This window comes from Natrix helvetica (assembly GCF_964273705.1).
Source record: "Natrix helvetica genome assembly, chromosome: 10".
In the NCBI taxonomy this organism is placed as follows: domain Eukaryota; kingdom Metazoa; phylum Chordata; class Lepidosauria; order Squamata; family Natricidae; genus Natrix; species Natrix helvetica.
In genome coordinates this window covers 4,674,171-4,688,003 of record NC_138561.1, presented here as the reverse complement: position 1 = coordinate 4,688,003, position 13,833 = coordinate 4,674,171, and the positions used below count along the sequence as shown (strand labels likewise).

Here is a 13,833-nt window from a genome sequence, read left to right as displayed (position 1 = left end):
TCGCTGCAGTTATTAAGTTAGTAACAGTTATTAAGTGAATCTGGTTTCCCCATGGACTTTGCTCGTCAGAAGATCACAAAAGGGGATCACATGACCCTAGGACACTACAACCGTCATAAATATGAGTCAGTTGCCAATTATCAAAATTTTGATCATGTGACCATGGAGATGCTGTAATGGTAATACGTGTAGGAAATGGTCGTAAATCACTTTTTTCAATGCCATTGTAACTTTGAATGGTCAAAGTGTTGTAATTCGAGGACTACATGTAGTTGTTAAGATGTTGGACCAGCTCCAGCTTCAGTTCCACCCCAGCTGTTGAAACTCAGAGGTTTACTGGTTAGTGCCCATCCAACTCATAGTTTACTTGTTATGGTGAAAGTAGAAGGGATGCTTTGCAGGTTACTTGGGATGCTGGAAGAATGAAAGAGGTGATTTTCAACAAAGAATTGAACATGTGTCACTTATTACAGGTAACCCTTGGGGTAACAGCCATTTGTTCAGGTACAGCGTGAAGCTACAACAGGACTGAACTAAGGGAATTATGACCAGTCAGAGAGGGGTAGCATCCCCTGATCACGTAGCCGCCATTCACCACCTTCCCTGCTGATTTCTCACAAGTGGAGTCAATGGGGAAGCTAGAAAAAGGTTGCAAGTTGTGTGTCTTCCACCTCCCCTTTTGCGGCTTTTCCCCCCAAGCATGGCTTGCTGGGGAATTTGGGGAGTTGAAGTCTACAAGTCTTAAAGTTGCCAAGGTTGGACACTCCTGTTCTAGGATACCTTTGCTGCTGTCAAAAGCTCTCATAATTCTTTAGATCAGGGGTGTCCAAACTTGGGAACTTTAAGACTTGTGGACTTCAACTCCCAGAATTCCCCAGCCAGCCAGAATTCTGGGAATTGAAGTCCACAAGTCTTAAAGTTCCCAAGTTTGGACACCCCTGCTTTAGATGGTCATTCTTTATCAGCCATTCTGTACCTCTTGTGTCTTTTCTGGCAAGGAACGAAGCACCCTGGGCATGTTGGGAAGGCATGTGATATTGTAACTTCAATGAAGCAAAGATGATCATGCTGGCTGTTACTAGTAGGAGGATGTAAAACAGCAAGGCAACCCTGCCTATTCTCCTTTTGAGTTCTATAATTAAAGACAGGCAGAATATCAATGTCATACCAGGCATTGGCTTCCATTGAATTTCACTGGTGCTCTTTATGAAGTCCCTTCATTGGCTAATTAGTTCTGCTCCTATTTCCATCAGTCTTTTGTTGGGGGAAAAGAGACTCGTTTTTCACAAAATTGTACTAAACCATCGTTGCTGTTTTTTTTGGCACATCCTTGGATAAACAGCTTGTAATAGTTATTCTGGTCTCTGCAGCAGTAGCTTGAATGGCAATTTATTTCACTTGGCTCCAGTTATCCTTCCATGGAATTCAGGGTCTCCAGAAGGTTACCCCCTTTTATCTCCCCCCCCCCCCCCCAATAAACCTATCACATTAGCTGTGCTAAAGACTGGAAGTTGAGCTGTATTGTCTGTCTGGGGTCCTGCACTTACATTATTTTGTAAGCTAGTAGTATTAAATGTCCTCCATTGTAGGAGAGAGATTAGCACTGTGGTGGCAAACCTACGGCACAGGTGGCACACGGAGCCATTTCTGAGGGCACGCGAGGCGTTGCCCTGTCAGCTCCAGCGCGCATGCATGCACTGGCCAGCTGATTTTGGCCTTGATTTTCACCCGTTTTTCACCCTCCGGAGGCTTCAGGGAAGCCTCTGGAGGGCGAAAAACAACCCAATGCGTAAACTGGAAGTTCGGCACCGACTTTTTGCCCTCAGGAGGCTTCCCTGAAGCCTCTGGAGGGAGAAAAACGTCCCAATGAGCAAACCGGAAGTCTGTTCCTGAACTTCCAGTTTGTGTGTTGGGCCATTTTTTCACCTTCAAGAGGCTTCCCTGAAGCTTCCAAAGGGCGAAAAACGGCCCAACGTGCAAACCGGAAGACGGAAAACAGGCCATTTCCAGCCTCCGGGGGGCCTCCAGGTGGGCGGGGTGGGCCATTTTCGCCCTCCCCAGGCTCCAGGAAAGCCATGGGGAGGCCACATATGCATGCACAGGGGTTACGGTGCGGGAGGGCATTAAATTATGGGGGTGGGTATGCTCGTGAGTGCGTGCTTTTGGCACCCGAGGCGAAAAAGTTTTGCTATCACTGGACTAGCTGAATGGTTGTAAGGATGAAAGGCAAGATATAACTGCTGGCTTAAGCTCCTTAGGAAGAAAGGATGAGGTAAGAATTAGTTGGATAGTTGAACAGAGTAGAGTGTGAGCATCCTACAGATTAGATACAGAACTTTTGTCATAAATTAGGATTATAGGTAATCCTCGATTTACAGTCCTTCATTGCGCGACCGTTCAAAGTTACACCAGCACTGAAAAAGTGACATAACCATTTTTCACATTTGGGACCACTGCAGCGTCCCTGTGGTCATGTGATCAAAATTTAGACGCTTGGCAACTGACTCATATTTATGACGGTCGCAGTGTCCCGGGGTCATGTGATCCCCTTTTGCAAACGTCTGACAAACAGAGTCCTTGGGGAAGCCAGATTCACTGAACGATTGTCTTGTTAATTTAAGAACTGCAGTGATTCACTTAACAATGGTAAGAATGGTTGTAAATTGAGGCAAAACTCACTTAACAACTGTCGTGCTTAGCAATGGAAATTTGGGGGTGAATTGTGGTTGTAAGTTGAGGACTACCTGCACTCTTTTTCATTCAATGTGGGCAGGTAGAAATGTACAAACTCGGTAATAATTAACAAGGTTTTTCCTTTTTTTTTTTTTTCCTTTTAGTGATCAGGAACCTCCTTATTCGATGATGACCTTGCACGAAATGGCAGAAACAGGTATTTCCTTTCCTTTCAATTGTTCTTTGTTGAAATAAACTCTTTGCTCAGAAAAGAAGTACAGAATTGCAGTGTGTGTTTATTATGTGAGGTTGAGCAATCATTTAAATGATATCTCTGCCTGACAGCAAGCTTGGTAAAATAAAAAAACTTTCTCTGATCATTATAAATGTACCTGTTTAATCTGGCTAAATTTATTAATTATGCTATTGGAAAGATCAGCCTGCCGGCTGACTTATTTTATTTCTACTGCGATTGAGTAATTCATCTTAGAATCACCAAAGGAACAGCTACCTACTTTTCATCTAAATGGAAAAGAAAGTTGTAATTAAAAGCCAAGAAGGTTTGCGGGAGCAAGGAAGGCCTCCCGTGTGTACGGATACCTCTACATTTCCCCCAAGCGGCTGTGCGTATTAAGTATTTGATTGCTTGGCACAGTTACAAAAAGTCTTAATTATTCTATTCTGGGGCTCCAGGTTCAGTTGGAGAAACTGGAAGCTGCTCATAAAATTCTGCAGTTTGATAGCATATCTCCCAGTGTCACATATTTACACAGACCCACACCTTGAGGCAGGTAGTCCTTGAGGCATCAACCACAGTGAAGCCTCTCATGGTGGTCATAATTTGTGACAGATGAAGCGGGCCGTCATGTGACTAGCCCAATTTTATGACCATTTTTGCAGCGGTGGTTAAGCGAGTGCCATAGTCATTAAATGAACCCATTGCTCTGTACGGGGTGTTTTGGGCAAAACAACAACAACAACGGGAAGTGCTGTTTTTGGAAAAACTAGAAATGGTTACGTGAGCACAGGACTCTGCAGGTGGCTGTAAATGCAGGTCACTTTTGTGTGTGAGGGGGGGAGAACTTCAGAAGCAGGTCACAAATAGCTTTTGGGGGATCTATTGACACCTCAGTCACTAAGCGACTGGTGTAAGTCGAGGCCTACCTACTACCTACCTCTGCTTTCTTTACCCAATGTTGTTGTGATCTGTTACTGCATGTAACCATTCTAAATTTAAGCTGTTCTTATTGTCCTGAAAACAAAAAAAGCAGTTTAAGCCAGGGCAGTCTTCATTATTTCTTGATCCTGCTGTGCAAAAAACTCCCATCATCATTATTTTTTCCTTCCCTTTTTCCTTTAAGAAGGAACTAGGAGATGGGGGCCAGATGAAAACACTATTCCCCACTCAAGTGACAACAGCAATTCTTACAGCCTAGGAGAATTCAAAGTTCCCTTTTATGACTCAATTTTCTGTACATATTGTAGAAAATATGATGGACTCTCTCTGATTTGCTGGAGAAAGAGCGTCTACTTGAGTATGACTATTGGGTCATCGTCCCGTCCCCCCCAACTACTTAGGCATTGTATATTTTTACCTTTAACTCCCATTAAAACATCATTGTATTGTATATTTTTACCTTTAACTCCCATTAAAACATCACAGAGAGTTTGGGGTTTTCAAAATGACATTGGGGAGTCAATGTGTTTGAACTTTGCCCTTGCCAAAGGCCCAAATTCTTGTGGGCAAAGTGCAAAATCCTCCCAGCTTTCTTTGGACAAATCCACTCTCTCAGCCCAACTTACCTTTTATTTATTTTATTTTATTTATTATTCACACTTATAGACCGCCCCCTCTACCTTATGGCAGGGGTGTCCAAACTTGGGAACTTTAAGACTGTCTGGGGAATTCTGGGAGTTGAAGTCCACAAGTCTTAAAAGTTCCCAAGTTTGGACACCCCTGCCTTATGGGATGTTTGTTTGGGGTAGGAGGAGAGAGTACAATGAAGTCTCCATGAGCTCCTGAACAGGAGGATATACAGATAGTCCTCAACTTACAACAGTTCATTTAGTGACTGTTCAAAGTGACTGTTCAAAGTTACAACACCTTGTGGCCATTGTCCACCGTTACAACTTTTGTAGCATCCCCATGAACACGTGATCCAATTCCAGATGCTTGGCAACTGGTTCATACTTATGACCATTGCTTGGTCCCAAGGTCACGTGATCCCCTCTTTTGTGTCCTCCTGACAAGCAAAATCAGTAGGAAAGCAAGATTCACTTACCATAACAACCACGTTCCTAACTTATCAACTGCAGTGATTCACTTAACAACTATGGCTAGAAAGGTCATAAAATGGGGGCAGAACTCACTTAACAAATGTCTCAACGGAAATTTTGGGCTCTGTTGTGGTCGTAAGTCGAGGACTACCTGTAAATCTAACAAATGAGATTCCTTCAGCAGAAAATGGAGATAAACTTTCCCATCCCACACACACACACACACACACACACACTAAAGAGAGTAAAACCGGACTCTGCAGGAATTGTGGAAACTCACTATTAGCCTTGCATGTAATAAGATGCATTGAAGTCTGTGGAGAATATTTTGCTCCACAACGTATTGTGTGTTTCACCTGTGGAAAGTGTCAACTTCCATCTGTGTAGCACCATCTGCCCAAAGCACCCTGTGTTCCACAATCTTGCGTAGCTGCATTTTGTACAAGTGAAAGTTTGCTCTTACATTCCGTTCGGGTATGACAAGTATCTGTCTGGACTCCAAGAGGCATTAATTTTGTCCTGCGATTCCACTCTGGATCAACAGCCAATTGTTTTATTTTTAACATACGTCTGAGACGATTTGTCCCCTTGAATTATTCAAATGCTGATGAAATCCTGCTTTTGATTAGTGGTATGTCTCTTTCTTTCTTTAAGTTAACATATTTGCTTTTATTCTTTGGTGGTTGACAGATGAAGGATGGCTGGAGGTTGTCCAGTCCTTAATAAGAGTTATTCCATTAGAAGACCCCTTGGGACCAGCTGTTATAACTTTACTCTTGGATGAATGCCCATTACCAACCAAAGTAAGTTAAATATATAGATTGGTCAAATAAATACCTGATTAAATTTAAAATTAAAGCAACTTCTTTAAAACTCTGCTTTAATCGCCTTGATTTTAATCTCCTTTAGAAGTATGCTTTTTAAAAAAATGCAGATCTCAAATCCTTAAAATACCTCAGTGTGGTTGAATGGGAAATGTTTGTCAGGTTTATATCAAAAAATATAACTTGAATAAAAATTCAGAAAAAGCAAAACCTGTGACTCAAACCATGTGTTTTGGCAAAACCAATTTGATATTAATTAATACAATATGTATCTTTCATAGTAGGTCACAGTAATGCTAAACACACAGATATTGTTTATATAATTAATTTTCCAAGTTCTATATTATATTATTCATTTTAATTCATCTATTGTCACTAGTTGTTCATATTTAAAAATCTATAATTTGAGCCTTGCTCATTCTTAATTGTTTTTGTATTCTATCTAAATATTGAAAGTATTCGCAGTACAATAATAGGAATCTAAGAACTGCTTCCAATTTTGTATTTTTTTTCTTTGAAAAGCTGATAATTCTATTATAAAATGCTCTAAAAAGTTATCTGCTCTGAAAAAAATAGAATACCATTTAAAAAACTAACTAAATCTTAGGTAATTAGGATTTAGTATGTGATTCCTAATGCTTTATTTGAACATGTAATTTCACAAACAGTGTCAATATATATAACAATATAAACTAAAACAGTAGAAGTTTGAAGCAGCTTCAAAATGGTTACATTTGCTAACTGCTTATAATGCAATTGTGTTGTGTATATCAATTTTCTCCAAATTGCTGATCCTTTGCTTCAATCTACAATACAACATCATCCAGAATGGCTTTCGTGTTTTCTTAGTTGTGATTTTCAGATGTAAAAAGTATGTTTGTTTTACAATGCAAATTAATTATGTTTGCTTGAAGCACAGTTGGGGAAAATATGGCTTTTAGTTTTCACGTGTTTAACAGTGTTTCTCAGCTTCCTTCAATCTTATGGCTTTTAGTTAAATGTTGTGAGCCATCACTGTTTGATGTCTTATCGTCCATTTTGGAAAGTCGTCTTAAGTAAAGTCTCTCCAAAAAAACCCCTTGATTTTGTTATTTCATAGAAACATAGAAAATGGGTGGTCCATTGAATCTGCCCTTTGAGGATTTTTGTTGTTGTTTTGTTTTTAATTCACTCCTTTATTTCTTAATTATTTTTATTTTATTTTATAAATTTCGTTGGTGCAATTTCAGTGCTTACTTGTTATTTCAAATTCAGTTTGTGCCTGTATCAGTATAGATAGGTTACCTTATACGGTATTAAGATATGAATGGAATGGAATGTTTCTTTTGGCGATCTGACATTCAACAGCCTGGTCCTTTTCCTGTGTAGGATGCATTGCAGAAATTGACAGAAATATTAAATTTAAATGGAGCAGTGGCTCTCCAGGATGCCTGCCATCCTGCCAAACACCGGAATACCACTGCAGTCCTGGGCTGTTTGGCAGAAAAGCTCGCAGGTAAGGATTCTGGGATGTCCTTATGTCTCTTTAGGGAGGTTACAGTTCAGTTCTTTAGGACTTATCCACACACCACTGTTGTTTCTAGGTTCATCCTCTCCTAATCTGTAATAAATATATTGTCTACAATTAGACATCTGCTCATAGAGCATCCTTCAGATGCTCAAAAACACATGACAGTGTTTTAATCTCTTTAAATTAATTTGTAATCCCTGGTGCCATTTGCCAGAATGCAGTACAGTGGTTTATGAGTGGTAGGAGTGAGACGTTTACATACAGATCCCTGTTCTTCCTTTGTCTCCCCCTTATATGGCAATATCTACAGAGGGGAAAGTCTAGAATTTGTTTTGTCAGAAGGAAGGTGGGAAACAAAATGTCAGTACTGAATTTAACCAACCTTTTTAGAAGGACAAACTAGACTGGAGGTGTCAGATTATGTAAATCACTTTGTGTGTTGTTTGTATTCTTGTCTGGTAGAGAGAGAAGGGGCGGGGGAGAGAGAAAACTTGGTAAAAAATATTTTTGCAGCTATATCTTCTTTGCTGAATGCTTCTTCCTTCTGTAAAACAAGAGAACTGGAAAAAGCAGTGCAGGATCCTAAACGTTTCTGAAGAGACTTCTTAAACAATGTAAAACAGCACCTTCGATGCACGTGTTTCATTTTTAGTGTTTTTACAGGCCCTGCAAGTGTAGGTTTACTCAGCCAAGGAATCTTGGAGTACTTACTGCAGAGCTTGGTGAGTACCAAAATAAATCAGTATGCTAAGTATTGTGTGTAAACATTTGAAGGGATTTCTATGCTCTGATCTCATTTTGTCTTGTGTCACTAAAAAAAGGATGCCGCAGCATGGTGTGTCTAGCCATTGCAGTTATTTTTCAGTGGCCCAGTGAAGGTTGACAGGTTTTGATGAAGAAGAAGAAAAGAGCCACAGTTCAGAATTTAGCATGTTTGCTTAAGACACCACCATCCGTCTGGGCCAGACTCTACATGGTTACTGTCAAAGGTTTCAAAAGCTGCTACTAATGCAGTTAATAATATTTTTGCTAGCTGGATGGACTAGCAGTCCAGCTGTATAGGACATTTTGAATGTTATCATTTAGTGAAACAATCACATAACTACTAACATATTTTCTTGGGCAAAACACAAACGTCATGCTCGCTTGATCCACAACCCTATTTTTGCTTTCGGTGAATTTTTATGTGTAATTATAAATAAAAGTTGTGAATCGTCCCAATTTCAGCTGTGGAGAAATACAGAAACACTCATTTAAATTTAACAACCTTTTCACTTTTCAAGACTGTCAGGCAACATGTACTTGAAGACTTAAAGGAAAGTAGCTGTAAATTACTTACGTGCTACTAAAAATACTTGTGCATCTACTGTATTCTTTTCTTTAATCATAGATCAATTACTCAGAGTCATGTATAGCATGGTAATATAAGGATTCCGGCTTAAGGAGCAGCTGCCTTTTTACTTTTAGTATTAAAGTCACTGTTATTTTACATAAAATCCATGCCTACGTTTCTTCATTTTAGCGGTATAATTTCCATGGGGCGTGGGAATCCCGGCATTAGTCACACTAAAGCTTGAAAAGGGACTCTTAAAAGGAGAAAGGCATCTCCTTCAGCTTTGCGTGGAGGCTGCAGAAAATGTGGCTTGTGATACCAGGGTAGCTGGGCCTGGAATCAAAACCTTTAAGGCCCCCATTTAATCCTTAAACCTTCCCCCAAAGAAATAAATGTATCTGAATTGTGGGGAAAGGAGGTTTGAGGTAGTTCTGACATTCTGGAAGAGAAGCTGAAGGCCGCAAATGGGTTGGTGTTAACTCGGGTTTCCCCAACTCTGGGGTTGCTGCCCATTTGGAAGTGGGTCCTGTGAGCAGCGAGCGAGCTTGTGTGCGCAGCTCCGCTTGCAAGAAAGGCGGGCACTCGCACAGAAGCATCCCTCCTTCTCCCTTTGGAACCAGACCACACAAGCAGTGGGTGAGGGTGCTCGTGCATGCAGCTCCACTTGCATGAAGGGTGGGCCCTCGCATAGAACCTTCCCCCTTCGGAACCAGTGGGCAAGAGCGTGCATGCCCAGCTTTACTTGCACGAGGGTTGGGTGTTCGCCCTTGCGCACAAAGCTCCATTTGTGGGAGCACAAATTGAGCTATGCGCCCTCATGCACACTCTTAGCAGTGACAAAGAACCATCCTTCCCCCCCCCCTCAGCCAGGCCACCAAACCAGAAAGGTTGGGGTTGTCTGGTGGAACTTACCTCTGCCGAAACGATGGTTTGGAAGATGAGGAATCTTTTTTGAGTGGGGAAGAGGAGAGGGTGATCCTGAAGCTAGAACGCCTGGCTTTTTCCCTTGCTAAACTAGAATATCTTATTTTCCTTTTGTGTAGGGAAGCAGCTTGTATTGATGCCTGGCTCTCTGAAGTAAGCCTTGTCTTCAGGCTGTTTTTTATTGTGCTAAAAGAATAATTTTTCTTACCTTCACAAGCTTTTTTCCCTTTGTTGGAAAAAAATCAACCAACACTTGATTTTGAAGACAACTTTGGGGAATATTGAATGCAAAAATTTCCCTTCTTTATCTTAGGAGTTCCAGTCCCATCCGACCGTCATGCTTTTTGCACTAATAGCCCTGGAGAAGTTTGCACAAACAAGTAAGTGTACTCATTAGAAATGCAGAGTTAAAAACAAAACAGGTCCCAGGATGGTTTGTTATGTGGGATATTTACAGTATTTTGAGCATTTACAGGCTAGCATACAAATAAACAAGACACACAAAAATGTACCATTAAAAACCAATTAAAGTTAAAGCTTAGCTGGGTGATCTTGAGCCAGCCAGTCTCTCTTGCCCTAGGAAGGAGGCAATGGCAAACCATTTCGGAGGACTGGTCTGCTCACCCTGGGGAAAGAACCTGGCCTCATCTGCCTTTTTGAAAGTCTAGATAATAGATGCAAAGATTAGAAAACCAATGATGAAAGACGATTAACAAGCCAGAAATAAATGCAGGAATAAAGTTATATAGAAGAATATGTAGTGTAAGCAATATTACTACCAGAATGTACAAAAGTGTAAATCAAAATATATAGAATGATAAATGAATAGAGAACTATGATAGAACTGTGGAAACAATAGATATGCTGTAAGTATGTCTTATAATATGAAGTTCCTATTTTTTTTCCTTTTTATTTTTTTGTTGTTTACCATATTGTATGAATAAGAGAAAAAGAGACGTAATTAGGACATACAATATTATGTATAATTTAAAAAGTGCTGATACCACCAGTATATTGTTGTTGCAAAGTTGAATTGTGATGTAAAATGAAGAAAAACGTACAACAAAACATTATTATTATTATTATTATTATTATTATTATTATTATTATTATTATTATTATTGATGATGATGATGATGATAATAATAATAATAATGAAAGTCTTCAGGGGTTGGAAATTATTCCTTTCTTCTAAAATCTTACCTGGCTATGGTCAGGAGTGGTGGTAGCATCAGTGTTCTAAGCAAATAACCAGCAGGTAGCAATTTGTGTGGGTGCCAAGATCTCCTTCCTGCTGTTTTTTTTTTTTTTTTTTTTTGACACCACTGGAGATGGCAGTGGAGAAAGCAGGAAAGCTGGTCAAATTGAGAGCATAAGCTTTGAATCCTCAGCCACCCCTAGGTGTGGCCTTCAGGGGTGGAAAATCATGAGAAATTCCATCATCCATTAGGACCTTGAGGGAGCTGTTGAGGATTTCTTCCCCAAATTTTCAAAACTGCAAGGGACTAAATTCATTACCAAGAAATGGGGCAGAACCGACGTGCCTCTGGCTTGACCTGCCCTGTCTGCGTTCAAACATTTGTGTATCCTAAAGAAGACATGGATAGTAAAATCAAAATGTCTCTGAGCTGAATTCAGCTCCTGATGATGACTTCCAGCTGGAGTTGCTTTCTTGGCCTCTGGCCCGGTCTCTCTGCCAGCAGCTACTAGCTGCTGAAACTTTAATGGATTATGGTGGAATTTATATAGTATGAGAATGGGGAATATGGGGGAAAGGGGGGGGGGAAGCACAAAAGCCTTTTTTCCTCTTGGAAATGCTGGGTTTTTAATGATCATGTTTTTTTTTTCATAATTATGAACACATTCCAATTCCAGGTGAGAATAAAACGACAGTTTCTGATACCTGCATCAGTGATCAGCTGGTTTTGTTAGAGAAATGGACAAATAATCCAGACTATCTAAAACGCCAAGTTGGATTCTGTGCTCAGTGGAGTTTAGACAATCTATGTAAGTAATAATATATTTCTACCTTGAAGTTAAGATGTTTGAAAACAGCATGGTTATTAGAAATGTCTAGTGTTTGCAGCAAAAGTAACCACCCACAACACTAATTCTCTTGGTTAGAATTCTGACACACTAGTAATGGTGATTATTAAGGCACAATAAAATACAAATTGGGAAATTAGACAAATAGAAATAATACATTGTTTTGTTGTAGAGCAAGGGGTCTCCAAACTTGGCAAGTTTAAAACTTGTAGACTTCAACACGCTGGCTGAGGAATTCTGGGAATTGAAGTCCATAAGTCATAAAGATGTCAGCTTTGGAGACTCTGGTTGTAGAAGATTACAACCTATCAGGATTCTCCATTACTAAAAAGGAACAGGTGGATTAGCACATTTTTCCATGTCGGCAAAGGTCTTTTTTTTAGGACCTGTGCTGGGATTTAGCTATAGATCCAATTCTCCACTGTTGTTAATTCCGAAGAAAGTGGCAGATACAATTTACACTGTTAATCAAGTGTCTTAATGAAACATAGCCACAAACTTGTCTATTTTAAATGGTAAATAGTTGAGTTTTCTGACTGGAGGTTTTAGTTGGAGATTCTAAACTGTTCATTTAGTCTGTAAATTGGGTTCTCCAGGCTTTTCTTTTGTAGATTAAGTAATGTCAGCCAAAAAGACAAATTGGTTTGAGACCCATCTCAAGAGGGGAAAGGATACAAAATGACACCAGTTTTATTGTCCTGTTTTGAATGCAGAGGTTATTAGATAATCTAATTCATTTCTGAAACAAATACCGTATCAATTTTCAGAAGATGAAGACCTTCATTAATGAAAAGCCATTGAAATTGAATTTCTTAATTGGTAAATTGAAAATAATCTCTTGCCAGCACCTAAATGTAGCTAGTGTTAATAGAATGCATATAGAAGCACAGATTCACTGGCTTTGTTATATTCTCTAGTTTAATCAGAGAAAGAAGCCTTCTGGAGAAATGCTAACTATAGTATCCCTAGCCAATATTAATTTAAGAGTCGTCACTCTTAAATTCAATATATAACTGCATTTTGGGGAATATTGTATAGTAGTATCTGCTCTTTGCAGGCTTCTTGGATCCTCTCTCATCTTGGTTAGAGACTTGTAGAAATCATAGTCCCTGGTTTGGTCTTCTTTTGACATGCTAAAATTGTAAGGCAAGCTAATGACTCCAATTTGTTAGAAGAAAAATCAGCTAGGGATTCCCAGTTGCACATAATGCTAAGCAAACCACAGATGGAGCAGTTATGCTTAATTGCTTTTGCTGGCAGAAGGCAAGCAGGAAGCATTTAGCATGTGGGCTCATTCCCCTTAAGCCCAAATTGTAAAGAATTCAGTTTTTGAATGCCTGTCATTTAAAGGGATAGTTGCTTATTCAGAAAGTGTTTGATTCATTCTTAAATAACTGGATTTGGACAGCTGAATTCTGTTTTCTAGCTTACCATTTCTACATTGCTGGGATAACCCTTAAAACCTTTTCTCTTGTTTCCTGCAGTTTTGAAAGAAGGGAGACAGTTTACATACGAGAAAGTCGACCTCACCAATATTAGGGCCATGCTGAACAGCAATGATGTCAGTGAATATCTGAAGATCTCCCCGCATGGGTTGGAGGTAGCCTTGTGTGTGTGTTTTTGTGCATTATGAAATACCGTTATGCCTGCTCAATTTCCATGAATAGCAGGGGAGGTCTAGAGGGAGGGTGTTTCTATGAACTAAAAGACACATATTGCTTTCAGAGTGTATATTTTAATTATTTTGCTTTTAACTCAAATCAGACAGCATTAAAAAAAAAACATTTCTATGTAATTAATGGAGGAAAGTGCCTACTATAAAGGCATGCTGGGTAAGATCTGTAGCTCTTTGGAGACACAAAATAGATAGATCACTCTAGATTGTCTCACCATCTGAGCTTGAGAAAGGGAGATGGGCTCTCTTTATTACTAAGTGCATGGAGATATATAATATGCAGGCAAGCCGGCCTTGGCTTACAACCATAATTGGGACCAGTCCTTCCGTTGCTAAACAAGTGAGTCGTCCCCAGTTCTGTGACCTTTTGTGCTATAGTTGTTGAGTGAATCACTGCACTTGTTAAGCCAGGGGTGTCCAAACTTGGGAACTTTAAGACTTGTGGACTTCAACTCCCAGAATTCCCCAGCCAGCCATGCTGGCTGGGGAATTCTGGGAGTTGAAGTCCACAAGTCTTAAAGTTCTCAAGTTTGGACACCCCTGTGTTAAGCATACAGAGTTTCCCCATTGA

At 39.9% G+C, this 13,833-nt stretch overlaps 1 protein-coding gene across 3 annotated transcripts in view; it reads left to right on the top strand.

The window, feature by feature from the left end:
* The window catches only part of RSPRY1 (ring finger and SPRY domain containing 1), a 37,013-nt gene that overhangs the window by 12,529 nt on the left and 10,651 nt on the right, over positions 1-13,833 (top strand). For all 3 annotated transcript variants that reach the window (XM_081963027.1, XM_081963028.1, XM_081963029.1), the window contains exons 3-9: positions 2,838-2,890; positions 5,641-5,753; positions 7,143-7,269; positions 7,948-8,006; positions 9,855-9,921; positions 11,417-11,548; positions 13,072-13,187. In XM_081963027.1, coding sequence (XP_081819153.1) covers positions 2,838-2,890; positions 5,641-5,753; positions 7,143-7,269; positions 7,948-8,006; positions 9,855-9,921; positions 11,417-11,548; positions 13,072-13,187 — 667 coding nt within the window. The remainder of the gene's footprint in view (positions 1-2,837; positions 2,891-5,640; positions 5,754-7,142; positions 7,270-7,947; positions 8,007-9,854; positions 9,922-11,416; positions 11,549-13,071; positions 13,188-13,833) is intronic.